This window comes from Macaca fascicularis, chromosome X (assembly GCF_037993035.2).
Source record: "Macaca fascicularis isolate 582-1 chromosome X, T2T-MFA8v1.1".
Taxonomy (NCBI): domain Eukaryota; kingdom Metazoa; phylum Chordata; class Mammalia; order Primates; family Cercopithecidae; genus Macaca; species Macaca fascicularis.
In genome coordinates, this window is record NC_088395.1 from 130,748,416 (window position 1) to 130,774,582 (window position 26,167).

At 38.1% G+C, this 26,167-nt stretch overlaps 1 protein-coding gene across 3 annotated transcripts in view; it reads right to left on the reverse strand.

Moving 5' to 3' along the window:
• Positions 1-26,167, reverse strand: part of TENM1 (teneurin transmembrane protein 1) — an 845,979-nt gene that overhangs the window by 137,787 nt on the left and 682,025 nt on the right. For all 3 annotated transcript variants that reach the window (XM_015443786.4, XM_065538348.2, XM_065538349.2), the window contains 3 exons: positions 17,758-17,877; positions 11,269-11,530; positions 7,806-8,073 (listed from right to left, as the gene is read on the reverse strand). In XM_015443786.4, coding sequence (XP_015299272.2) covers positions 7,806-8,073; positions 11,269-11,530; positions 17,758-17,877 — 650 coding nt within the window. The remainder of the gene's footprint in view (positions 1-7,805; positions 8,074-11,268; positions 11,531-17,757; positions 17,878-26,167) is intronic.

The following is a 26,167-nucleotide window of genomic DNA, read 5'->3' on the forward strand; positions in this document are numbered from 1 at the left end:
TGTCAAATTAAATAAGCCATCTCTAGAATTTTAACAGCCCTGTGAACTTAACAGTAATGATTTTTTTTTTTTACATTGTTTTGCAAGCAGCAGAGTTGGGAAAGAAACTAAATAAAATACAATGATTTCCAGACATCGTACTTTATTTAGAATCAAAGAATAAAGCACTAAGTCCAAATTATTTAAAACGCTCACATGGAGTTTTTAGCAGGGGAGGCTTGTCTGTATATCAGACAACAAAATCTTTAAGCCGGATGAACTAGTGATTGTGGCTTTTGTACTGGAACCCTGGGGATGATTTTAGTCTTCTTCTACTTGATCAATACTGTACTTGGATTAATCAATCTTATCAGTTACCATTGATACTTCTCCAAGGAAGGGGTTCATACAACCCCTGTTTTTAATTTACTCACTCTGGTATTATCCCTTCAGTTGCAAAGTCTGTTTCCTTAAAAAAATGGTGGTATATCCTAGGATCTCAAGCACTTCTTTTCTCATTTTCGCTGTCCCTCAACACTCTATTCTTCTCCTGTGATATTCTAGCCCTTAGAGATTATACCAATTCCCAACAGCCGAGCTACATGGAAAACAAGAGTCCCACATTTCAAATTAATTTAGATATTCACCATCACTTTAAATTCAGCTTGTTTAAACCTGAACCCTTCTTTCTCCATCACCGAGAAGTGAGTGGACCAGAGATTCATATTTAACTGGCATGGGAGGAAAAAGAGTGGGAGACATTTCTAGTCACAGTTTTAACCAAAATCCTTGCTCTAACTGGACTGCATGAATGCCGATCATATCTTATATTAGTTTCCAATCTCTGCTGTAACAAATTACCAAACACTTAAAGCTTCAAACAAGAAAAACCATCTTGCAGTTATGGAGGTCAGAATTCTCAAATGGGTCTCACTGAGCAAAAATCAAGGTGTCAGTAGGGCTGAGTTCCTTTCCAGAGGCTCTAAGGGAAAATCCATTTCTTTGCCTTTTCCAGCTTCTAGTAGCTGCTTACATGCCGTAGTCTGTGGCTCTCTTCCCTCATCTTCAAAGCCAGCAATGTTGCATTTCTCTGTGCCTTTCTTCCATAGTTATATCCTCATGTAACTCTGACCTCCCCTTCCGTTCCCTTCTCTACTTATAAGGACCCTTATGACAAATTGAGCCTACCCAGATAGACCAGAATAATCTCCAATCTCAAATCAGAAGTTAACAATCTTAATTTCATCTATAAGCTTAATTCTCTTTTGGCATGCAACATAACATATTCATAGTTTCCAAGGATGGACATCTTTGTGGGGGTGGCTATTATTCTGCCTACCAAATAGCTATACTAGTATTTCTGAATTTGAAGCAAATCTGAAAAGTGTCAGATACAGCACTGTTGCTGGTGCAAAATTGAGTCTATTTCTTCCCATATCAGTTAAGTGATTATAAAATATCACCAGGAGTACAAATAGACATTTCCATTTCCTTCTTTGTTTATTTAGATTTAATCATAAATATTAAGGTATCAGCTCAATGGTTGCATATTTGATCCTATTTGTTTCCATTCATTTATTATCTGAACTATTTATCATCTACTGTGTTCTTACAGAGCTCACAATCCATCTTCAGAGCAGTAGATTCTCCAACTTCATTCTACCAACTGTTCAGAAGTTTTACCATTGTCAGAATATGGATCTTTTGAAAACATTATGCCACGAAAAGCAAGCCAGACACAAAAGACCACATATTGTATGATTCCATGTGTTTCAAATATCCAGAACAGATAAATCCATATAGACAAAATGGAGATGAGCAGATTCTAGGACTTGGGGGAGGGAGGAGTTGGGAGTGACTGCCAATGTGTATGGGGCTACTTCGTGGAGTGATGATGAAAATGTTCTGGAATTAGATATTGGTGGTAGTTGTATAACCTTGTGAAAATACTAAAAACCAATGAATTGTACACTTTAAGTGAGTGAACTTTATGGTCTATGAATTATACCTCAATAAGCCTGTTATTTAAAAAAAATGAAGTTGAGCTGCATTTATGTGAACCCTAGCAAGAAATGACTACTAGATGCTGTACTGGTCAGTTCTTCATGAGAGGACTGGGTAAATTTCTAAGTGTCATGATTTTAGAAAAAAAGCAAAAAACAAAACCAAAAACAACCCCTCAAAACCTAGCTGGGGTCTAAGGATGATCATAAAGAATTAGAAAATATGAAAAACTATTTAAAAGATCAACAAATTCAGGTGTTGGTTTTTTGAAAAATTAGTAAGATAGGCCACTAGCTAGATTAATAAAGAAGAAAAGAGAGAAGGTCCAAATAAACACAACTAGAAACAACAAAGGGGATATTACCACTGACTCCACAGAAATGTAAATAACCATCAGAAAATACTATGAACACCTAGGAAGAGATTAATAAACTCATGGACACATACATCCTCCCAAGATTGAACCAGGAAGAAATTGATTCCCCAAACAGACCAATAATGAGCTCTGAAACGGAATCAGTAATAAATAGCCTACCAATCAACCAACCAACCAACAAAAAAAAAACCCAGGACCAGGTGGATTCATAGCAAAATTCTAGCAGATGTACAAAGAACAGCTGGTACCATTCCCAGCAGAATTATTCCAAAAAATTGAGGAGGGACTCCTCCCCGCCAACTCATTCTATGAGGCCAGCATCATCCTGATACCAAAACCTGGCAGAGACACAACAGAAAAGAAAACTTCAGGTCAATATCCCTGATGAATATTGATGCAAAAATCCTTAAAAAAAAATACTTGCAAACTGAATCCAGCAGCACTTCAAAAAGCTAATCCACTATGATCAAGTATACTTCATCCCTGGGATGTAAAGTTGGTTCAACATACTCAAATTAATAAATGTGATTCATCACATAAACGGAACTAGAGAAAAAAACCACTTGATTATCTCAATAGATGCATAAACAGCTTTGATAAAATTCAACATGCATTCATGTTAAAAACTCTCTATTACAAACTAGATATTGAAGGAACATAGCTCAAAATAGTAAGAGCCATCCATGACAAACCTATAGCCAACATCTTACTGAATGGGCAAAACCTGGAAGCATTCCTCTTGAAAACTGGATGCCCTCTCTCATCAGTCCTATTCAACATGGCATTGGAAGTCCTGGCCAGAGGAATACAGCAAGAAAAAGAAATAAAGGGCATCCAAATAGGAAGACAGGAAGTCAAACTATCCTGTTAGCAAATAACATGATTCTATATCTAGAAATCCCCATAGATTTGGCCCCAAAGCTCCTTTAGCTGATAGCTTCAGCAAAGTTTCAGGATACAAAATCAATGTACAAAAATCACTAGCATTCCCATATACCAATAACAACCAAGCTGAGAGCCAAATCAGGAACACACTTTCATTCACAATACTCACAAGAAGAATAAAATACCTAGGAATACGGTTAACCAGGGAGGTGAAAAATCTCTCAAAGAGAATTATAAAACACTGCTCAGATAAATCTGAGATAACATTAACAAACAGAAAAACATTCTATGCTCATGGATAAGAAGCATCAATATCGTAAAAATGACCATACCACCGAAAGCAATTTACAGATTCAATGCTATTTCTATCAAACTACCAATGACATTCTTCACAAAATTAGAAAAAATATACTCTAAAATTCATATGGAACCACAAAAAAAGGCTAAATAGCCAAGGCAATCCTAAACTAAAAGAAAAAAAGCTGGAGGCCTCACATTACTCAACTTCAAACTATACTACAGTGTTACAGTGACTAAAACAGCATGGTACTGGTATAAAAACAGACACACAGACCAATGGAACAGAATAGAGAGCCCAGAAATAAGGTCACACATCTACAACCACCTGATCTTCAACAAAGCTGACAAAAACAAGCAACAGGGAAAGGACTCCCTATTCAAAAAACAGTGCTGCAATAACTGGCTAGCCATATACAGAAGATTGAAACTGGACCCCTTACTTACACCATATACACAAATCAACTCAAGATGGATTAAAGACTTAGGTAGGTGTAAAACCCAAAACTATAAAAACCCTGGAAGACAACTGAGGTAATACCATTTTGGACATAGCAACAGACAAAGATTTCATGAGGAAGACACCAAAAGCAATCACAACAAAAGCAAAAATTGACAAACGGGATCTAATAAAATTCAAGAGCTTATGCACAGCAAAAGAAACTATCAACAGAGTAAACAGATAACCTAAAGAATAGGAGAAAATACTTGCAAACTATGCATCTAACAAATGTCTAATATCCAGCATCTATAAGGAACTTAAACAAATTAATAAGAAAAAAATTAACAACCCTATTAAAAAGTAGGCAAAGGGCACGAACAGATGCTTTTCAAAAGAAGACATATATGTGGCCAATAGCATATTAAAAAAACTCAATATCACCCATCATTAGAGAAATGCAAATTTTAAAAAAGTCAAAAAATAATAGATGCTGGCGAGGTTGTAGAGAAAAGGGAACAATTAAACACTGTTGGTGGGAGCATAAATTAGTTCAGCCATTGTGGAAAGCAGTGTGTCAATTCCTGAAAGACCTAAAAACAGAATTGCCATTCAACCCAGAAATCCTATTTTTTTGGATAGGAATATAAACCATTCTACCATAAAGACACATGCACACAAATGTTCATTGCAGCACTATTCACAATAGCAAAGACATGGAATCACCCTAAATACCCATCAATGACAGATTGGATAAAAAAGATGTGGTACTTATATACCATGGAATACTGTACAGCCATAAAAAAGAATGACATCGTGTCTTTCGCGGAAACATGGATGGAGCTGGAGGTTATTATCCTTAGCAAACTAACACAGAAACAGAAAACCAAATACCGCATGTTCTCTCTTATAAGTGGGAGCTAAATGATGACAACTCATGGACACAAAGAGGGGAACAACAGACACTGGGGCCTATTTAAGGGTGGAGGCTGGGAGGAGGGAAAGGAGCAGAAAAAATGACTACTGGGTACTAGGCTTAGTAAATGGGTGCCAAAACAATCTGTACCATAAACCCTGTGACACGAATTTACCTATATAACAAGCCTACACACATACCCATGAACCTAAAATAAAAGTTTAAAGATAAATTAATTAAAATAATTGGAAAATAAGGACCTATAGAGAAAAATTAGAGGAATTTTGGATTATCTGCCTAGTGAAGGAAATGCTGTAGGATAATATGGAGAAGAGAATTAGAGACTTTGAGTATGATTCGGTGAGGGTCTCAGCAAGAATGAGATGTCGCACTTGTAAATGTTCACTGCAGAGAGTTTGAATTAAGGCATGGGCAGAGTTAAGAGAATTATCAAGGAAGGGAGAGCCACCTAAGCACTGGCATAACTGGTAAACTTTCCGGGCTTGTAGGGGGAAGAGGAGGGAGTGATGATACAGAAGGCAAGATAGAGCATGGGGATTTGGAGGAGGCGCTACTAGACAGGAGCTGCTATTGTCTAATGTAGTCTGCAGTAAAGCAGGAAGAGGGATAAATACCCTGACCTTGTTCTCGTTCTACAGTCTCCAGATGGTGCCACTCATTCAGCAAATCAAGTGGGAAGTTAAAGAGCAAGGAGTTCAGGGAAAGCAGTCCATGGAAACCAGCCTCTCAGAGCACAGAGAAGGACAGAAAAGAGATTATGTGTGTGTGTTTGTGGGGGGCGGAGGGGTGGGGTGGGCAGGGAGGGGAAATGGAGAGTAAATAGCACAAAGTGCCTGCCTGTTATACTCACAACACCATTCTTAGAGAAGCTGAGGCAACAAATACCTGCATAGACTCCATGCTTTATACTATGTGATCACAGTACCCTGGCCACAACAAAACTGAAAAAAAGCAATACCAGCAACTGACATTTGTTGAATGCTTACGATGTGCCAAGCACTTTATGTTACTCACCTCATTTAATCATCATATCATAACAAACCTATGAGTAACATAATCTTTATGATAATCACTTTATAGATGGAGAAACTGTGGCATTTGGAGATTAAGTAATTTATCCAATGTCACATAGCTCGCAAGTAGAGAAGGAATGATTTGAACCCAGGGAAGGAGGCTGGCTCCAGAGCTGTTCTCATAACCACTACACTAATAGAATAGCGATTAAGCAGGACTCTGTAGGCTGGTCAGCAACTTTCATGGTAGCCTAATGCTAAAGTTCTGCCTTACAAGGGTGTCCTGGACTGTACAGTAAATGGCTGACACAATACAATATTTTCTCTAAGAGGAACCTGAATGCAAGATACACTGCAAGTTAGCAGACCACATAGAATGTGAAGAGCTGAAAGAGAGAAGGAAGGTAGTTAGTATGGCAGGAGGAGAGATGAAGTCAGTCTTAAGTATGGCTGAGTCACCACTGTGGGAATCAGTGGACTTGGAAAAAACTTGAACTGGGTTTAAGTTGATGGAGCAGACGCTGACCTTCTAGAAATGCAATGCGTCCTGAACAAGGCTATAAGTTTGAGGCCTGCTTGTGAGGCTACTGATGGTATTTCTTGTACTTTCTTATTTTCTTGTGTGTCTTTACAATAATTTCCCATTTACTGAGGAAATATGAACCCATCCACATTCCTTGCTTTCCAGTAAAGTCCAACACAAATGAGTTAATTATTTAAATATATGAGGGTCTCTTGGGCAGAGAAGAGTCATCAGTCTCTCTCTCCCTCTCTCTCTCTCTCTCTCACTCTCCCTCTGGGAAGAGAAAATTGACATACTATGGTCAAAGAAATATAGTTCAGCTCTATGGGAATTATATCATGACAGACACTTCCAAGGGAGGATGTCTAAATGTCTCTTTTGGAGAACTTTAAAATAATCTTCTCATCTGTCCAAGGGTGATTTACATGAGCTACTGCCTGAAGGTACAAGGATCAAAGGCTCCCAAACTGCAGATCTACAAACCTGTATTAAGTTCCTTAGAAAGGTTTCTCTGTTTTCTACAGAGTGACAGAGATAAAGACTTTGGTGTTAGTCTATCTCACTCTGATTGTCAGGGTTCGATTGCTTGCCATCATTTCTTAAAACAGGCTATTTTTTCTTTTCTGCTATTAAGTTATCCCTCATTTATGAAATTATGGTAGCGGTAGGAATAGTATATTATAGTGAGTTCTTTTAAAAATATTCTTACTTGACAATATAAAACATTGGCAAATCTATCTCTGCCTCATTTTTAAAAAATGTCATATGTCTGGGAGAAATAAGTATCTGAAAACCACAGGCCCAAAGGACCTCTTCAGGTCCCTCCTATCTATAAGATGCTAGGTTTTAAAGTCTTGAGATTACAGAAAATCAAAAGGAATAGGAAGGCAGGATGATTTTTTATTTAACCTGAAGAAGTAACAAGTTAATGAAGTCTAACCATCTTAGACATAAAAGATAATAAGTGGAGATGGCTATAAGTTAGAATTTTGTAGTCTCTAAGTAGAAATGACAGTCTAAACGTCAAATCCAAAAACATGGCCTATAGAACGCCACACCAAAGGTCACATTTAGAAGGCAGCATTCGGCTCTGGTGACAGTTACAAGTCAGATATTGCGTGATTCTATTGGTATGCAGCCATCATGAAAGGGGAACTAAAATCTTTTTGAAGCAAAAATGTGTCAAAAGGGAACTCTAAACTGGCCTCAAGGGAGTGTTTAAATGAAAAATGCCTTAGATCCTTTAAATAGAAGAAAATCAATAATTATTCCAAATACAAATTAACACGCAACAAGTATTTTCTGTTCTGTGCATGTAATACTGCTATTTACATATAACTAGTTCAACGTACCCAAAGCCTCTGCCAGGCCCCAAACCTTCTGTCCATAGATGTCGGTCTTGTTCCAAGCAAACGTGTAGACAAGATTAATTGCGGCGGGAAACCACTTCTGTGTGAGTCGCCCTTCCACAGCTACTGTGAGGTGTACTTTTATCATCCCGACAGGAATCGTTGAATGTGTCAGAAGGATCCGTAGCAGGGTTTTATACCCAGGGGTGCGGCTGCTCAGGTAACTCAGCCTCACAAAGCTGGAGGGAATGGGAATTTCCTCCTGTACAACCTGAAATAATAATAATAAAAAAAGCCAAATAGGCTCTTGTCAGTGGTCGCAGGTAGATGAGGATATTGTGTGCTTAGTTATCTTTGAAACATGCCAAAGGAGAGAGCTTAAACAGGTCTAAGGATGTCAAGGCATTTGTTCTTGAATCTTTGTGAGATTGTGTAATAATAGGTTTTGAATTTTGCACCAAACATGAATGGAGACAAGACCCAACCTTAAGGATTGTTTTTATTTTTTTTCCCATGCCAGGAAAGATTGTGTAAGGAACAATTTCAGCTTTTCAATAGTGTTCCAAAAACTGCTTAGTAGGAGTTGAAAAAGATCACACCGCTGAATGTCAAGCAATTCAGTACTATAGGCTCCATTAAGGGGTCTTTTTCTTATATAAACATACACAAAAGCTTGTTTGGTGTTAAGTCGTATATCATAAAACCATTGGTGTAATCCTTATTCAGGCTAGCCTCTCTAAGAGGAAGAACTTGAGAAGCAGGCCCAGCAAGTGATATTTTATGACAAAGATTATAGTTTCCCTAGAATTAATCTTTACTGATGCCATCAAATTCGTTTTCTTTGGAGCTTTGAAATGACCCTGAGGCCAAATTTTTAATCAAATTTTTCTTACATATTTCTCTGTGCCTGGATGTAGCAATGGCTGGGAACAAGTTTCTCCAAGTTGGCACTTGTGACTGAGAAGCAAATAACTCCCACTAATTCCTCTGCAAATTTTACACTAAACGTTGGTCTCAGAGTAAAAATACCACTTGGCTTCTTTAATTAATTGCTATTACTTGTTTGCTTATCACCACAGAAAAAGTTAAATAACCAAAGGTGGTAACTAAAACTGAATCATGTGTTCTATGACTTTCATCTTTCAAAAGACTGCTGAAGAAAAAGCCCATCCTATTCAATACACTTAAGGTGACATGAGTAGTGTAGATATTTTCATGCTTTTATTCATTTTTACCTCAGAACCTTGTTCCCTCTTACTTTTCCAAACTTGTGCATATAGCAGAACTGATTGTTAAACATATGGTATCTCATATTGTCCAGGATTTTTGGTCTTTCTCCTGTTTCTGAGGACACGATCCCTTTTTTGTACACTTTGCCTAATTTTTCTCCCTCTACATTAGCCATTTGATACCAGGGTTGTCCACCAGCTGTCTTCTCAGATGGTGACAGAAGTACAATAGAGGATAGCATGACACTCACCAACTTAGTAGTTCATTTTCCTAAGAAAACATGCAATCCTAGATAAGCCTGGAAATTTTCGTGCTGAAAGAAGACCTATACTTCCTAATGACATCTGTGAAGGGATTGGTATACAAATCAAATGTACTCATTAAACACTGTCTTGTTTTTTCTTCCTTTCTAAGCAAAGAGCAATGGAAAAGATAAGGGGTAGCTCTTTGGACTGCTTTTCCTGAAGGGCAGTATTTTTGTGTGAGCCTTTCCTAAGTGGTATTCTCTGGGTACTGCTAAGAGCTGGTGGGTGGTGTTATGATGAAAGAACAATCAATTCTATCTTGGAGCATGCATTTACTTCTGGATTTCTGGATCCGTAAGACCTATGAGTCCATTTTGGTGCTTCCACATTTAATTATCATTAAAATGTTTCTATAATGTGGTGCTGGAATTGTACTATGGTTGTTTGAATGGTTTAATATTGAAATGACAATATTGAATGCTCAATAAAGAATAATTCTCAGGAATGTTAAAATATCAAGGTTCAAAAATGTCTTCTCCTGACTATAAAGCTTGAACACTCAGAAGCAAAGCTTTTTTGGAAAAAAAAAAAACCAAAACTGCACAGGCTTGAAAACTATGTTTACTTTACACAGCTAGACAAGAGAAGTTGTCATGTCTTCTAAGAATAATGACAATGATACAAACTAGACAATAGAAGAAAACTAGAATTTTTTTTCTTTTCTTCTTCTTCTTTTCTTTTCTTTTCTTTTCTTTTTTTTTTTTTTGAGACAGAGTTTCACTCTTGTTGCCCAGGCTGGAGTGCAATGGTGTGATCTTGGCTCATTGCAACCTCCTTCTCCCGGGTTCAAGCAATTCTCCTTCCTCAGCCTCTGGAGTAGCTGGGATTACAGGCACGCACCCCCACGCCTGACTAATTTTGTATTTTTAGTAGAGACAGGGTTTCTCCATGTTGGTCAGGTTGGTCTTGAACTCTCAATCTCAGGTGATCCTGAAAGGACACAAAGATGTGTACCCACCCCCCCACCCCCCCCCGCTACACCCTATTGCTAAACCCTTTGCTCTGCTCTCTAATCTTTGCACATACCAGAGATTTCGTAAGTTCTGTGAGTACCTGTTTTTCTGCACGTACCAGAGATTTTATAAGTTCTGAGGCAGGGTCACAAGACGTGTTTAAGTTAGATAAACTCTTGCTGCCATAAACCGGTTGTGCAACCTGACGCAATATAATTAACTGCCTTTGTGTAAAACTGCTCTCCCGCCTCAAAGGTTTAACCGAAATATCAGAAATGGCGGGAACCAATCATAGTTAGCCAAATCGCCTTGTTCAAACACTAGCCAATCATACATCTGATTTGTATAATAATTCTATGCCCACTTTTCTTAGACTATATAACACTGTTCGGGGCTCAGTGGGGGAGCTCTCTCCTGCCCGTCTCGTTTCGCGAGCGAGTGAGAGTTCCAGGTTCGAACCTGTAATAAAGATCCTTGCTGCTTAGCTTTGACTCTGGACTCTGGTGGTCTTCTTCGGGGAATAAACGGTCTGGGCATAACAATCCCCCTACCTCGGCCTCCCAAAGTGCTGGGATTACAGGCATGAGCCACCACGCCCAGCTCAAAAACGCAATTTCTTAAGGATTTTTTATTTCAGAACCACAAACAGTCCAAGCTCATGGATTATACTGTTATTACTAATAAGCCAGCTAGCTTTGTTCTTAGAGCACAGTGTTTATTAGGTCAAGAATTGGGGTTTAATTCTCATGAAAGCTACTTAATCTTGTTCTGTTCCACGGCCACAGATAGCATTCGAATGCCCTGGCCAATTATGTTAAAAATGTGTGCCAGAAAAACATTTGAAGACTTCTCTTGACAAATAAAGGGCAGCACATTGTAAGGATGGCAACAAGAATAGGAAAAGGAATGTAGCTATTATACACTGTTGACAACTCCATGATATTATCATTTTATACATTCAAAGGCCAATATACTCACCTGCAGCTCAGGAACAATAGTTCCCCTTTCTGGACAGGACCCTCCAAATGATGTGAGTGGTGAAGGAAGCACAATAGGGTTTGGGCTGATAAAGTTGGAGATATCGCAGGATGGCGGGTCTGATACAACTCTCTGCATGGTGACTTTCTCCACCACAATAAACTGATTCCAAGGCAACCAGAGTGTCCTCTTCTCAGGCAGGAAAGGTGATCGGTCGAAGATTAAGATGACGGAGATACCACCGATGGCTACGAGGTCAAAGCTGAGAAGGAAAAAACATAAGACAGTTGCAATCAAATGAAAAATTTAAAAATTCCAGTTAAAAAAATAGGTTAATTTCAGTGCCCTTTCCTTTTTCGGGGGACTCAACTATATCTACTTGTATTGTCTATCTTATAAATTCTCTCTAGCAATATATTCATTCAATAGATGACTTCTTTTTACTCTTTTCACTATCTAGCGGTCTTCTAAGAAGACATTCCATGTCACCAGTTGATATTCTCTTGAAATTTGTAAACTGTTTTTTTTTTTTTTTTTTTTTTTTTTTTTGAGATGGAGTCTTGCTCTGTCACCTCAGGCTGGAGTGCAGTGGTGTGATCTTGGCTCACCACAACCTCCGCCTCCCGGGTTCAAGCGATTCTCCTGTCTCAGCCTCCCGAGTAGCTAGGACTACAGGTGCACACCACCATGCCAGGCTAATTTTTGTATTCTTTAATAGAGATGGGATTTCACCATATTTGTCAAGCTGTTCTTGAACTCCTGACCTTAGGTGATTCACCTGCCTCGGCCTCCCAAAGTGCTGGGATTACAGGCGTGAGCCACTGCGTCCAGCCTGTAAACCCATTAATTTTAACACTGTCTTAAACAAAATCACTGCATGTATTTCTGCAAAGCCAAATCTGACACAGCTGCTCCCCTTGTGCTAAAGATAACAGAAAGATGACCATCTAACATTTAGCAGCATCTTTGAGAATGATGCATTATTCATTTTCCAAAAAATCCTATAATGTAACATAAGAAAAGTAAGGAGCCAAAAGGTTAAATATCTTGTTCAGGGTCACAAACATCGTGTCAGAAACCAGACAATGTCTTTGAGATGGCATTTGGAGAAAGACATCAGGAGATGACAATTGTTAGGGAAAATTTCTTTGAACTCAGCTATGCCCGACCGAGCCCTCTATATTTGACTACCCTCTTTGGCCTCCTAGTCTACTTGAACCTCAGATTTAAGATCTCTGGTTTGCTTCACAACGGTTTTTGGTTTCTTTTTGTAAGACAGCCTGTAATGAACCCTGCACAACTTCACCAACAACTCCTTCTCTATCTATGACAAAGCAAGACTACCTCTGCTGTAAGCCGACTCTGTCTATCTCTAGATGTGGTCTATGACAAGACTATTGCATTGGAGCTGAACAGATTCAGATTTCATTTTATTCTGCACTAGATGGTTCTACCTTACTTCTCTTTTAAGTATAATGACATCTTTGAGATGATGTACTTGAGAGCATTTGAAAAGCATAAACTCCTATATAAAAAGTAAGATAATGATAAATTATTATCATTTTTATGTTAAAAATGGATAAAGGGCAATATGATGTTCCTTAATATTCAAGGCAACTTAAATCCACAGGAGAGAGATGTAAGCTATTGACTGCATTAAAAAAGATCTTTCAGCAAAACACTTTTTCAATGATAAAAAGCCCTGATAGGGAATCAGACTTAATTATGGACATCTCACCACTCTCTTCTTATGACATTTGTTACATTTATTATAGTATTACCAATCGTGTTTTGTTGCAGAAATCTTGCAGATAAAGATAAATGAACAGTAACAAAGGATGGATAATACCGTGTTTTTTATTGCTGCTTTTTCAGTGAAGTAGCTTTATATTAAGGCAGTTTCCAAAAAGAGGATTTGAAGAACTGTGTTAGCTACAGAGAATAATCTAGGTATGAATTAAAGAAAACCCAAACGGTTTATGGTTTAAGACAGAGGGTCTGAATTCATAATAATACGGGAGCAGTTTAAGGCAAGTGTAGTGGGGAAAATCTGACACTACTTGTCAAGAAACCTTTCCTCTAGTTCACCTTCTTTGTGGATTTAAGTATGTATCCTTGGGGAAGTTTATATGCCTCACCCAAACCTTGACTCTTGACTCAAAATTTAAGTGCTTATTTATTTAAAAACATAAAACAAACACAAACATGAAAACTAAATAAACTATCCAGATAAGAACATAGGGCCGGGCGCGGTGGCTCAAGCCTGTAATCCCAGCACTTTGGGAGGCCGAGGCAGGCGGATCACGAGGTCAGGAAATCGAGACCATCCTGGCTGACACGGTGAAACCCCGTCTCTACTAAAAAAATACAAAAAACTAGCCAGGCGAGGTGGCGGGCGCCTGTAGTCCCAGCTACTCAGGAGGCTGAGGCAGGAGAATGGCGTGAACCCGGGAGGCGGAGCTTGCAGTGAGTTGAGATCCGGCCACCGCACTCCAGCCTGGGCGGCAGAGCGAGACTCCGTCTCAAAAAAAAAAAAAAAAAAAAAAAAAAAAAAAGAACATAGGTGCCCGAAAATTATTATCTCTCTTTTTTAAAAAATCTTTTATTCAGTCCTTCTAGAAAGATTACGCAGACAGGCCAGGCATCTTGTTTTGTAGAAAGAATGTGGGTTTGGTTTCACATATATCTGGGTTTGAATCCCAGCTCTGCCCTGTTAACTTTGTGTCTTTGGGCTATTTAACCTTCCTGAGATGCAGTTTTCTCACTAGTAAAATGAAGCCTCTATAATCTATCTCTTAGCTGCTATTGTAAATGAATAAATGAGATAAAGAATTAAGGGTCAAGAATATAGTAGGAACTCAACAACTGTTACCTTTCTTCTCAAATCAGATCCATTGTCCTACTACATTTGCCATATGTTTTCCTTTTTTTGTAGTTCAAGTGAACTATAGGCCAGCTTTTGATTATCTCCATGAGCAGAAACTGATTTTAGGGTCTCCTTGGAACTTCCTTTAGGCTTCTTATGGTGGTTCATTTTATATCTCTACTTGGCTAGGTTATAGTTCTGCGTTATTTAATGAAACATCAATCTATGTATTGCTGTGGAGGTCTTTTAGAGATGTGGTTAATGTCTATAATCAGTTGAATTTAAGTAAAGGAGATGGTCCTTGATAATGTGGGTGGGCAAAACTGTTTCTGTGAGGAAGAAGAAATTCTGCCTTAAGACCACTGCATCTCTTTCCTGAGAGTTTCCAGTCTTCTAGCCTGCCTGACAGATTTCAGACTTGCCAATCCCCACAATCTTATAAGCAAATTCCTTGGAATAAATCACTCTCTCAATACAATAATATCGATATATCTATGTCATATTTTGTTTCCCTGGAAAGCCCTGACTGATACGCTTCTCATCTTTCCACCTCGCAGTTATACACTCATTAATTGACATGGAGATGGAAGGTGGAACTGTGGCCAGAGATCCATCTAAACCATTTCCAATGCCAAATAGAATGCTCTCTGAATGATTGCTTCTTTGGGATTTCTCTCACCACAAAACACCTCCATTTGTATGGACCATTAAGAACAGGTTATTAAGTCATATGAGAGTGGATATAAAAGACCCAAGGGAGAGGATTTATTTGTTTGGAGATTGTTGTCAACACATAAGCCCAACCAGTCCTATCTACAGATGGAAGGCTATTGACACCTATGCAAATTGCTTATCTCTCTCTGCTTCATAGTATCCATAAATGAACAAACTTTTGCCTTGAGGAGAATCAAAGGGAAGCCTCTCTTCATCTTCTAGTCTTCAGAACAAAGTTCTTGAGACCATTAATGCTTCTCAAGAACCTTCTAAGAATGTCGTCACTTCACCTGCTTTGCTTATCATTAGCTGAACTATTTACAAATAGTTCTCTTTTAACACTTTACTGAGTACTGGTTATATATCTAAGTTGAAGGTGGTAAATCATAGAAGAAAAGAGCAAGATTACTTCGGTTTAAATCTTGAACTCTATCTTATTATCTGGATACGTTTTCTTATACAACAAATGGGGAGGGTGATAATAATGATATTTACCTCGGATAGTTGTTGTGAGCATGAAAACAGAGACATTCATGAAAGTGTCTGACATACAGTAGACACTCATAAACATTCACCTTTCCTTTAGAATAGGCTTTTTTCTTTTCTGCTAAGTAGGCCCTTCTCTATGTGAGTATCTAATCTCTTCATACTTTTAAAGGGCTCAGTCTTTCACCACCATCCTTCCTTCTGCTTTGAATAAATTACTTTGGTCCCATGATCTAGACCTTTCCTGGTTCTTTAGGGAAACTTGTCAGTTTACTTTTGCAAGTAATTGATAATGGGGGTAAATAGTACTACATTCCACATGACATTTGCATTCAACGGGGACTTTGAGAGAGCTGATAGCTTCACCCAAAGCAGTGATACCATTGGTGAGAATTATAAGCACTGTGGCCAACTGGAGGGATTGAGATTTGGACATGGAGGATTCTATCAGCAACTCTCATATCACACTCTGTCTACTAGGTATCTAGATACTAATCTCAGCCTTTCTATACTCTTTTGACCTCAGGTATATTTTTCTTACGATTTTCTACTTTTGAAATGTACTTACTCAAACTGAGGTAGCAACAAACAGAGACATATAAATGGAAACTCTCATCACACTGTCACTTTATGTCCAAGAAATGACAGTGGAACAGTCTGGTTGGCATTTGGGGACCATATTTTGAATGCTTACACCTTTATGGAGCCTGAGGAGAGTTATTGCTAGAGAGGATTCTGACTAGTATCTGTCATCTACATAAACTCAGTTCTCACTGTGAGTTCAGCAGAGGACGGTCTTGGGGCATTTCCCTTAAAACTAAAGACACAAAAGTAACAACAAAGATTACCCTCTTTAATGTTCCCTCTAAACTGGACACTAACATTTTAGAATCTTTAGGTATCAAGATTCTTTTAGGCTCTTGTGCGAATATCAAATAATTCACTGAAACCTTTGTATGTAAGCTAAAAAAATGAGGGTTTATCAGGCCTCCATGAGAAGTCAAAATCAAATGGCTCAGAGGATATATTCTATTTAGAGACATAACTCATTTCTTAATTTATGGCATATGGTTGAAGATGTTAGCAAGGGTGAGGCTAGTTTTAAGCACCAGTTACTGGTGAGTGCACTACCAAAATTCCATTATTCAATCTAATTGGGAGAAAGACCCATTTGAATTAATAGAGAACTCTGATTATAGAATATTTGAAAAGAAATGAAATTATATATATATATATATATGCATATATATGTACATATATGTGTGTGCTACCAAAGTAGTTCTGCTGAGCTTGTTATAATGAAGAGATGGTTAGTAATAAGCAATATAATTTATAAATAAATAATTTATATAATTTACTAAAGTCCTTAAGAACTGTTTATTTTCTTAAGTAGGCTAAAACTCTTTCTTATCATCTTTTTAAACTAATTTTTTTAATAAGTACTTTCTTGACAGGATCTTGAAAAAATAAATCCAGCACAGCCCAAGTTGAACAATTAACATTTCTGAAGTGGCTAGGACTAATAAGGTTTGATTGTAGGTTCTTGAAATGAGATAGTTTCTCACAGTTTGATAAAGCTCCAAGCCAATAGGTCTTTTTTTTTTTGCATGTGATTATTGAAGTGGCTTGATATGAGTAGGACATTTAAAGGGTAGTCACCTGGAGACTAGGGCACCTCAAAGCCATTATTACAGTGTCCCTGAGAGTCATAAATAGGTACCTTTAAGCTGGACACATGGGCCTATTAACTCAAATACTCTGAATCAATGTGTGTCTAAATGACAGCAACAAAAATGTTGTTGTGAGCAAATCCTTTTCCAGGATGAGAAGGTTTTATTTACTTCAAAGTCTTGCTTCTCAGATGTTAGAGAACCTTGAGAAGCCCTTAGAGAGCAGCCTGGTGGTTGGTGCTTCAGGATAAATCACTATAATTAAATAGGCTGGCCAAGCTTGTCCATCAGTTGCAGCCAATAGTCAAAAAGGCATCCTAGGGAGGACACATTTTTAAAGCTTCTCCATTAATATGGTTAAATTCTGTACTTTTGAAAGAAATATTTTGGATGCATTCATTTCTGAAATATTTGGGGATTACTATGGAAAAATAGCCTATGTGTTCCATAGTTCCTTATTTGTCATTCGCATAATGTCACTGAACTTTAAAGTTGGATTTATAGATGGAATTAGATAAAGGATAGAAAACTTTTCACATGGCCTGGGTTTCAAGAAGACTTGAGAAGGATTAGAAGAGGAATTCAGTTTGAATTAATTAGGAAATAGAGGAAATAAATATCACCAATGACTTTTTGAGATATAACTTGAAGAAAGATGGGCTTACCATCACTGTGTCATCTGAGCCCTGGTTTTACCCCTGGCTAGAAGTCAGTAATTGGCCCCCACAATGATCAGAAACAATACTGACATACCTTCCATCTTGTCGGCTGATGGTAAACCCATAATCACTGTGGTGCAAGAAACTGACATTCACTCCCACTAGAGGAGTTCCATCTACGGCCACCACTTGGCCTCGAATCACACAGGCACGCCTGCAACACAAGACCAAAGGCAAACAGAAAAGCATGTTGAGACTAGATTCTAGAAGTCAAGTTGTAAAAACTTTGGAAAACAGTCAAGTATAACAAATAAAACAATAATTTCACCAACCAATAGAAAACTACTAATAACATTCTGGGGAGGAGTTTTTTTTTTTTCCTCTCAAAATTAGAATCATACTAAGTATGGTTTGGAATCCAGATATTTTAAGGTTAAAAGCATATTATTAATATTGTCCAATGTATTTGGAAATTCCTTAATATATCATTTTGTTATTATATAATACACCCTTAAATTAGTATCCTGTAACTTGCTTAACCTACCCCTGATTTTTGGACATTTTGTTGTTTCTTAATTTTTTTCTGACTTAAGTTTCTTATTATTTCCTTGGGAGAGAGTCCTAGTTGTGGAATGATACTTTTCTCTTTTCAAAATTAAAGTTAATTACATTAGTTAATACATAATTATATTGCAAGATAAGACTAAAATCCCTGTTGACCGCCTTTTTCCTACTTCTTGGTGTTCTCATCAGAGGTAATCAGCACTATTAGTTTGTGTGTTCATTTTCTATGCATTTACATATATAGTATGAATATTTTTAAGCCTCCTGATATACACTGCCAAAGTGTCTTTTTCTGGTAAAACAACCAGCCAACCAAACAAACAAATTTAGTTGAGCACACTTTAAGTTAAAGTCTGCAAAAGAGACATGATCCCTGACAGTGGTATACTGCTTTTCTTGCCTAATTTAAATAAAATATTTCAAGGCACTTTCCCTTTAAACAAATGAGTCTCATCCCCTACTGAAAAATGGAATTCCATTAAACTAGTCCCTAAATAGGGCTTTCTTTCAGGGACATAGTCCACTAAAATGTACAAGACTTTCAGCACTAGCTTGGCTGACAAGCTGTAACAAATTTCAGGAGGCTGGCGGTTAAGAAGAGTGCCCCGGGACAAATCCCAAGCAAAGATTTTTTTCACTGGTCTGCTGTTATTTGGGGAGGAAGGGACAGTTTTTTCACCAGAGTTTGATCCTAGTCTTGGCAGCTCTGAGCTCTTGGACATGAATTTTATAGCTGGAGCTGGCAGGGTTGAGGAAGGTTGAGCAAGGTCAGTGATTTTTCCTAGGGCATCAATGCCACCTTTTTTTTCTTTTTTTTTTTTGCAACCAAGTGGGATTCTGGGTATCCAGGGCAGCTCAATCTTGGATTAAAGGGGGCCATGTTATTCAGACAAACATGACTTTTCAGAGTAATCCTAATCATTTCATCCTGGAGTTATACATTCTTTTAACAGAATCAGAAAGTAAAGGGAAGGATGTAAAGGGAAGGATGTAAAGGCTCATGGCCACAAACATCATTTGAGAAAAAGTAAAACCCTTTGAATAAGCTATAGATGGTAGCTTATTCAACCAGCCAAAGTTGGTTGTATATGTTTAGCCAATAAACCTCACTACTAAATTCTGTTGCAATCAGAGGAATTGGTTATAAGTTATGCTAATAGGATTTATCCTCTTCTATGTAAGGCCTTCCCCAACAAAAATTACAAGCCATTAAGTATTATGCAAAGGTAAGTGAGTATAATTGTTGCTATTAGTGTTTGTGTATTTTCTGAACTCTCAGATCAACATTTGTAGCTCTGTGACATAGATCAGTGGTTTTCTCCAGTGAGCTGTCCATTTTATGAATTATGTAAATCATGGTTCTGAGTGGCATGCAAATGGCATATTGGCACTTACTTTGCCATGTTTGATTGTCCCAATTTCTGAATCATTTTGAAATCCCATTTGTTCTAATAGAGAAGTCATTTGAAGTCATTGAGTTCTGGATTTTGAACTAATTCTGACAGATCTGGTCCCAGGTTCTAAGTCCAATGTAACAAGAAATGAAAATAAAAGGACATCTCTGATTTTATACAGTAACCTTTTAGATGTATTTACAGAACAACTTTTGACAAGGTGGGTGTAGATTGAATGGAAACAAGCTGAGAAAATCTCCTGCAAATGACGTATGGATTGGTTCCAGGGGGGTTGTGAAGAGACTATAGCGATGCTAAACAATTTAAAAATTAGTTAAGCATTGTTTCCTGAGCTCTCAATGCTGTTAGCTGCTTTGCGAGTATGGTGGGGGTTAGTTATTACATTACCAAGCCTCCACCAGTTAAAAAGGTGGCCTTTACAACAATAACACCTACCTAGGTGCTTGCTGATTCCCTATTGGCAAGACAATTCCAAACTCACTCTTTTTATTTGCTCACATTAATCTAGACATTGTGTCTTTCCACAACTCTACTAGGCTCAATTATTTTTGTTTTTATTTTGTCAAGCTTAGTTGGCATTATTTTTTTCATATTTTATGACACACACAGACCTGTCTCTTCTTTCTGCTGTTCTTTTATTTTCTATATGGCTTATATTTATGAAGGATCCAAGCTGGTGAGTGAAAGTCTCATAAAAGTTATCATTATTCTGTGCATTTCCCTTGTATTCCTCTCTTTCTTCACTCTGTATCTCACTCTGAGTAGACTTGTCTTTTGACTCTTCTGCTTCTTAATATTCCTCATGTTTTATGAAGCACACAGATTTGTGTGATAACGACTCATCAAAGTCATCATTATTCAAGACATTGTCTACCTGTTCTTCTTTTCATTCATTTCACTCTTCATCACTCATAAATAATGCTCACAGACTTGTCTTTCAACTCCCCTACTTTCTTATTCCTCATATTTTATGATCCACACAAACTTGCAGCATATGATAAAGCCCCATAAAACTTATTATTCTACATTTATCAGAATTGAACTCCCTTTGTAATGTATTAGACTTTAAATGTTCTAAGATTCCCTGTATCTTGCTGCATTTGCTCCCATTATTTACACACTCCATGTCATCCATTTTTCACGAGAATAACTCTTAGGTCTTTTTATTCCTGGATTACTAGTACTTACTGTAATCTTTGAACAATATCAGTCATCCAGTGTCAGTTTAAATTGTCTAAATTTCAGGACAGTATTAAAGTATTCTTTTTAATTTGCAGTAATCTTGACTGACACTGCATGCAGAAATTTAGGAAAAATATACTTCTTAGGCAAAGTCTCCATTTCAAAAAGAAAGCTCTTGAGCGTACTTGCTTTCCCAGGCAGGCTACATCAGCTTCAAATGGCCATTAGGGAGCCTTCATATATATTCTTTGGAAGTATGGCATATTGTGCCACTTTGTTCAGCTCAACTGCCATTTTGTGCACTCCCAGATTCTTTTTTTTTTTTTTTTTTGAGACGGAGTCTGGCTCTGTCGCCCGGGCTGGAGTGCAGTGGCCGGATCTCAGCTCACTGCAAGCTCCGCCTCCCGGGTTTACGCCATTCTCCTGCCTCAGCCTCCCGAGTAGCTGGGACTACAGGCGCCCGCCGCCTCGCCCGGCTAGTTTTTTGTATTTTTTAGTAGAGACGGGGTTTCACCGTGTTCGCCAGGATGGTCTCGATCTCCTGACCTAGTGATCCGCCCGTCTCGGCCTCCCAAAGTGCTGGGATTACAGGCTTGAGCCACCGCGCCCGGCCCACTCCCAGATTCTAAATTCTATTTTCTTAATAATTGTGGATGGTAGCCTTATATCTGGTTTGTTTTTCCTGATTCCCCACAGCCACTAAAATATAGTTCCTTCTCCCCTATTTATATAAACTATTTTGATTATGCTTCTTATATCTAAGGCAGCCTGTATAGTTCATTTTTTTTTTTTTCCAAAGTTAGATCCTACCTGAGTAGTGAGGTATGTATGGTAAGGGTCTGCCTTTGATATTACCACAGTCCTGCTTTCTGCGGTTTTCCTTATTCCCATTATGGTGCCTCCCTGTTTCCTCTTCCAGAGAGTCCCTGGCTTGCTCAAATCACCATTGAAATTAGTCAGTCCTACTTGGCCTGTACTTGGTCTGCCTCAAGGAAGCATCTTGAGCTCTTGAATTTTTGCCACGTCAAAACTACCCTCAACCTGAGTTCTGGTCCTTAAAAATCTGTCTTTTTCTGAAACATTTTCAATTCAATAATATATAGAACTCTTCTAAATCTTTCAAGCAAGAGGATAGAAGCTACTGTCTGGACTGTCATGCGGCTGACCCTGCATATGTGTACAGCAGTTATGTGCCCAGCATAACTGTCTTTTGTGTTGGTTTTGTGTGTGTATATGCATGTTCTTGTGTATGCTCAATGGCAGGCACTGCATATTTTTGTTTTTGCTTGGGCTCTCCTTTGATTCACAGACATGGATGGGATGGATGCTTTGCTTGGTTGAACCTTTGAAAACAAGAACTTCTCCCTGCTGTTGTTGGTTAGAGCAAGATAACTTGAACTTAGATGGGCATGTCCAATGTGACTTAAAAACTTGCATGGGGAATATCACCCCCCACAAGTGTCTTTTTTCCTGTTCTCTAGAGAATACAGGCTGCTGCCAAGCTGTCTACCTGCTGTCACTATGCTAAAGCAGCAATCCCAAAGGAATTGCTTCTCCACTTTAACTAAATGCTGAATCCTCTAGGTGTTTGGAGCTTGGTCTGAAGAACAAAGCATCTTGGGAAATGCAAGCCAGAATGCACTTTACTGAGAGCCTTATTTAACTAACAAGCTGCTTGTTAGACTGTTCTGATGCAAAAGGTCTAATTCATTCTGTATTTGTTATTTTCATGGAATAGTCAAATTATCCCTAGCCTTCAATCAACTCTTGGTTCCATTCTCCTCTTCCCTTATTTGTTGTCTTTTGTCTTCCATGTCAAATCTCTGATATTCGTTTAACACCTCAGGCAACAACATTAACCTCAAGCACAATAGTTGGTTTGAAAAACAAGGCTGAAAACTAAATTGCTGAAAGAAGATGCAATTTACTACATTGTATTTCTGATTAATGTCTTTTGAAAGAAAACTGAGACTCAGGGCTAGAAAAGTTATAGCGATTTGCTTTTGTTGCTAACATGAGCATAAGCAGCCTTTGAAGGGTAACATTCAAAATCAAGGACCTAGCCAGCAGGGGATCTAGCAGCAGGTGAGCAGGTTAGGTTTTTTTTTCCATAGGAACAGATGAAATCCTTTCTACAGCTGACAGCTCTGGTCAAAAGGTAGCATTGAGAAGGACTGGGCTGAGAGAGGCTATATGAATCCTCTGCTCACTAGTGTTTGAATTCTGCCTTGTAAATTCCTTTCTGAATTGTCAGTTGGCTCAAGTCTCCAAGGGATAGAAATTTGTCGCATATGAGATGTGACTGGAGGATTCCCCTGACAACTATAGCTACTGGGGTCTCTGTTGAAATGCAAATACCTCTGAATAGTTAGGACAAAGGGTTTGTGATATTCCTGTTACCACTGCCATCACATAGTGAATAAAGGGGCTTCTCTTTAGAATGTAATTTTGGGATTGTGGTGTTGGTCCTCAGTCCTGTATGACAATCTCTCTCTCTTATAGATCAGTGATTCTCAAACTTGATTGTCCACGAGAATCACTGGAAAGTCTTTTTAAAACACAGATTGCTGGGTTGTATCCTCAGAGTTTCTGATTTAGAAGGTCTGGTGTTGGGTAATAGAATTTACCTAACAAGACAAACCTTTGAGAACTGCTGCTTTAGGAAAAGCAAGGCCATAACATACTCAGCCAATTAAGGCATATGAACTCCTGGAGAGGGAGGCAGAAGGTATAAACCATAAAAAGGCAGGCAAATCAACCACTGGTTCACAATCTTACACTTATAAAATTTGTCAGGCATGAATTTTAACTCTTCCTGGAAAAGGGTTTGCAACAACTGTAATTTGGGGAGTCATGTTGAAACTGTCATGACAAAGGGGTGGCTGCACTACAAGATGAACTACAGGGTCTTCAAATTCAGAGATTATAAAATGGAAATATGTTTTAGTCCAATTTATTTATCCCAAATAAGTGTCCATTTCTCCTCCATCCTCATTATTCTCATTATACAATGCTCATAGTTGTGTTATTGCACTTATCATAACTAGTCTTGGATGACAGTTATAGATCTGTCTGTCTTTTTATTAGATAGCCAGGGCAAAAACTGTGTGATTTTCTTCTCTGTGTCCTTCTCAGTGCCTGATGTACACAGCACATGCTCAAGACAGGTTCATAGAATTTCAACTCAAATATTTAAAAATACAGTTGTAAGATCCTTGCAACCTATGCTCATGGCACTGCTTCAAGCAAGGGCTTCAGTGACTACGTTGAGATTCCTGTGTGACAGATGACTTACACTTTATTTACTAGAAGCCAACACTCTGGATTGAGCATTATGACATTCTCATCAGGAGTGTTTTGTTTGATACTTGACTATTTTAGGGAATTAAACAGTATCTATTGTGATCGGGAAGATGAAATGAATAGTCTTCAAATGCTTAATTTATGCACACTAACCCCATTCTTCTTTTATATATTATTATATAATTACTATTTGCTATTTTATAATTTAAATGCATTTGGGACTTCTAATATCCAGATATTTTGGAGGTTTCCTTACAACACATGCTACTTTTGATATATGTTATCTAACCTGGCACAGCACTATGAAAACACTTAATGTTATAGCATAAACCTGTTTCCATGTTCTGAAAATTCAGATGCAGTGAATGTTCATATGCAAACCCAATACTATCTCCTCATTAGTTTTTATTTTAATATGGTGGGTTGATTTAATCCTACTCAGTTGGTCACTGCCCCAAATAAATACCCCAAATGCCTACCAAGTGGGTAGCATTAAAAGCAGCTGGGAGCATTAGCCATGAACATTCTAGGACTCTGGGAAAGGTGGTGCTATTGAAAATGCAGATAGCTTTTTAAGCAGAATTATTTTCCTCATGGCTAGTGATGTTTCAAGTAAAACAAAATGGGGGCACTCACCCTGAGGTAGGGTGGCTATTTTCCCATCTGCCCTGGTAATTGCTTGTCAAAAGTAGGCTGCTTTGGAGGCTTGAGATCCCCAAAGTAATGGGAAAAAGATCAAGTGTTTTGAAGCAATAAGAAAACTGACGACACAGTCACATTTTCAGGACTGCGTAAGTGCCAGTTTGCTTCATTTAGACACATGATTATTTTCGTCCAGAATTTGAATCCTGAAATATTTGTCCTGTAAGCCCTTGCAACTCTTGAATAGTCTGAAGTTAGTTTTTCCTTTAAAATTTTTGGTTTGTTTTTTGCTTGTTCTACACATGACTCAAAGGTTTTATCTTTGCAATCAGCCTTATAGGGTTTTGTTAACCTCATTAACCTCTCTTGTCACTTCTCTGAATCTGCCTTTCGACTAATGGATAGTCATTAAATATAGGACAGATCCTTCTTGTTGGCCATCTCCTGGGCATATATTACTCTTTCCTCCACAGAGGAAAAAGTGTGTCCTTGCTCTAGCCACAGCTGTGTTCTAGCTCTGGCTTGCTAGTAACCACCATTGTGACTTTTCCTAAGAAAGAGAATTAACTCTCAGCTCTGTTTCCTCTTTATGTAGAGTGGGAATGATCTTTCTTCCCTGTCCTCTCCCCAGTTACCTCATGAATATGTCATCACAGTAAAATTACCCAGTAAAATGATCACTTTTTGAACTAGGCCTTACAAATTCTATTGTTATGTACCCTGATAATTATTAGATACATATGTTGTATAAATAAAATATTTATTATACTATGAATCAGGTACTACGCCAGATACTTTCCTTACCTTATTTCATTTAATGTCCACATAACCCTGAGTAGGTAAAGCTATTAGGCCCATTTAAAAAATGAAGAAACGGACTCAGAGAAGTTAAAAGTTTTGCGCTTAAGTTAATGCAGCTCATAAGTGGTGGAGGGGTGGAGATCTCTTGACCTGGCCTCCAAAGAGCCTGAGCTGTATTGCAGATCTTTCAGAGTCAAGATATAAACAATATGGCTACAAATGAAAAGAAAGTGATCACCTACAAAGATGGTGCTAGCTACAGAATTATCGTTACCTGGAGAAATGTACCAACTGCTGAGCACTTCCTATGTGGAGGGTGTGTAGTGGAGAGATGAACTACAGCATGTCATTTGTTCTTTCTTCCCAAACTTGCGTTCACTTTGTCCTCTCCAGGGACAAAATGAGATGACAGAACCAGCTAGAGAGTCATTACAAGCAAATTGTATGACTGAGTAGTAGGTAATATGGATTTGAGCCTTTTAACTTTAGATCCTAATGGAGCAGCAAGTAGGATATTTAAAATACTAGAAAATACCTATTCATGCTGAGATAAGTTGTAGGTAGCTACTGGTATTATTAAGCATCTCAGAACAACTG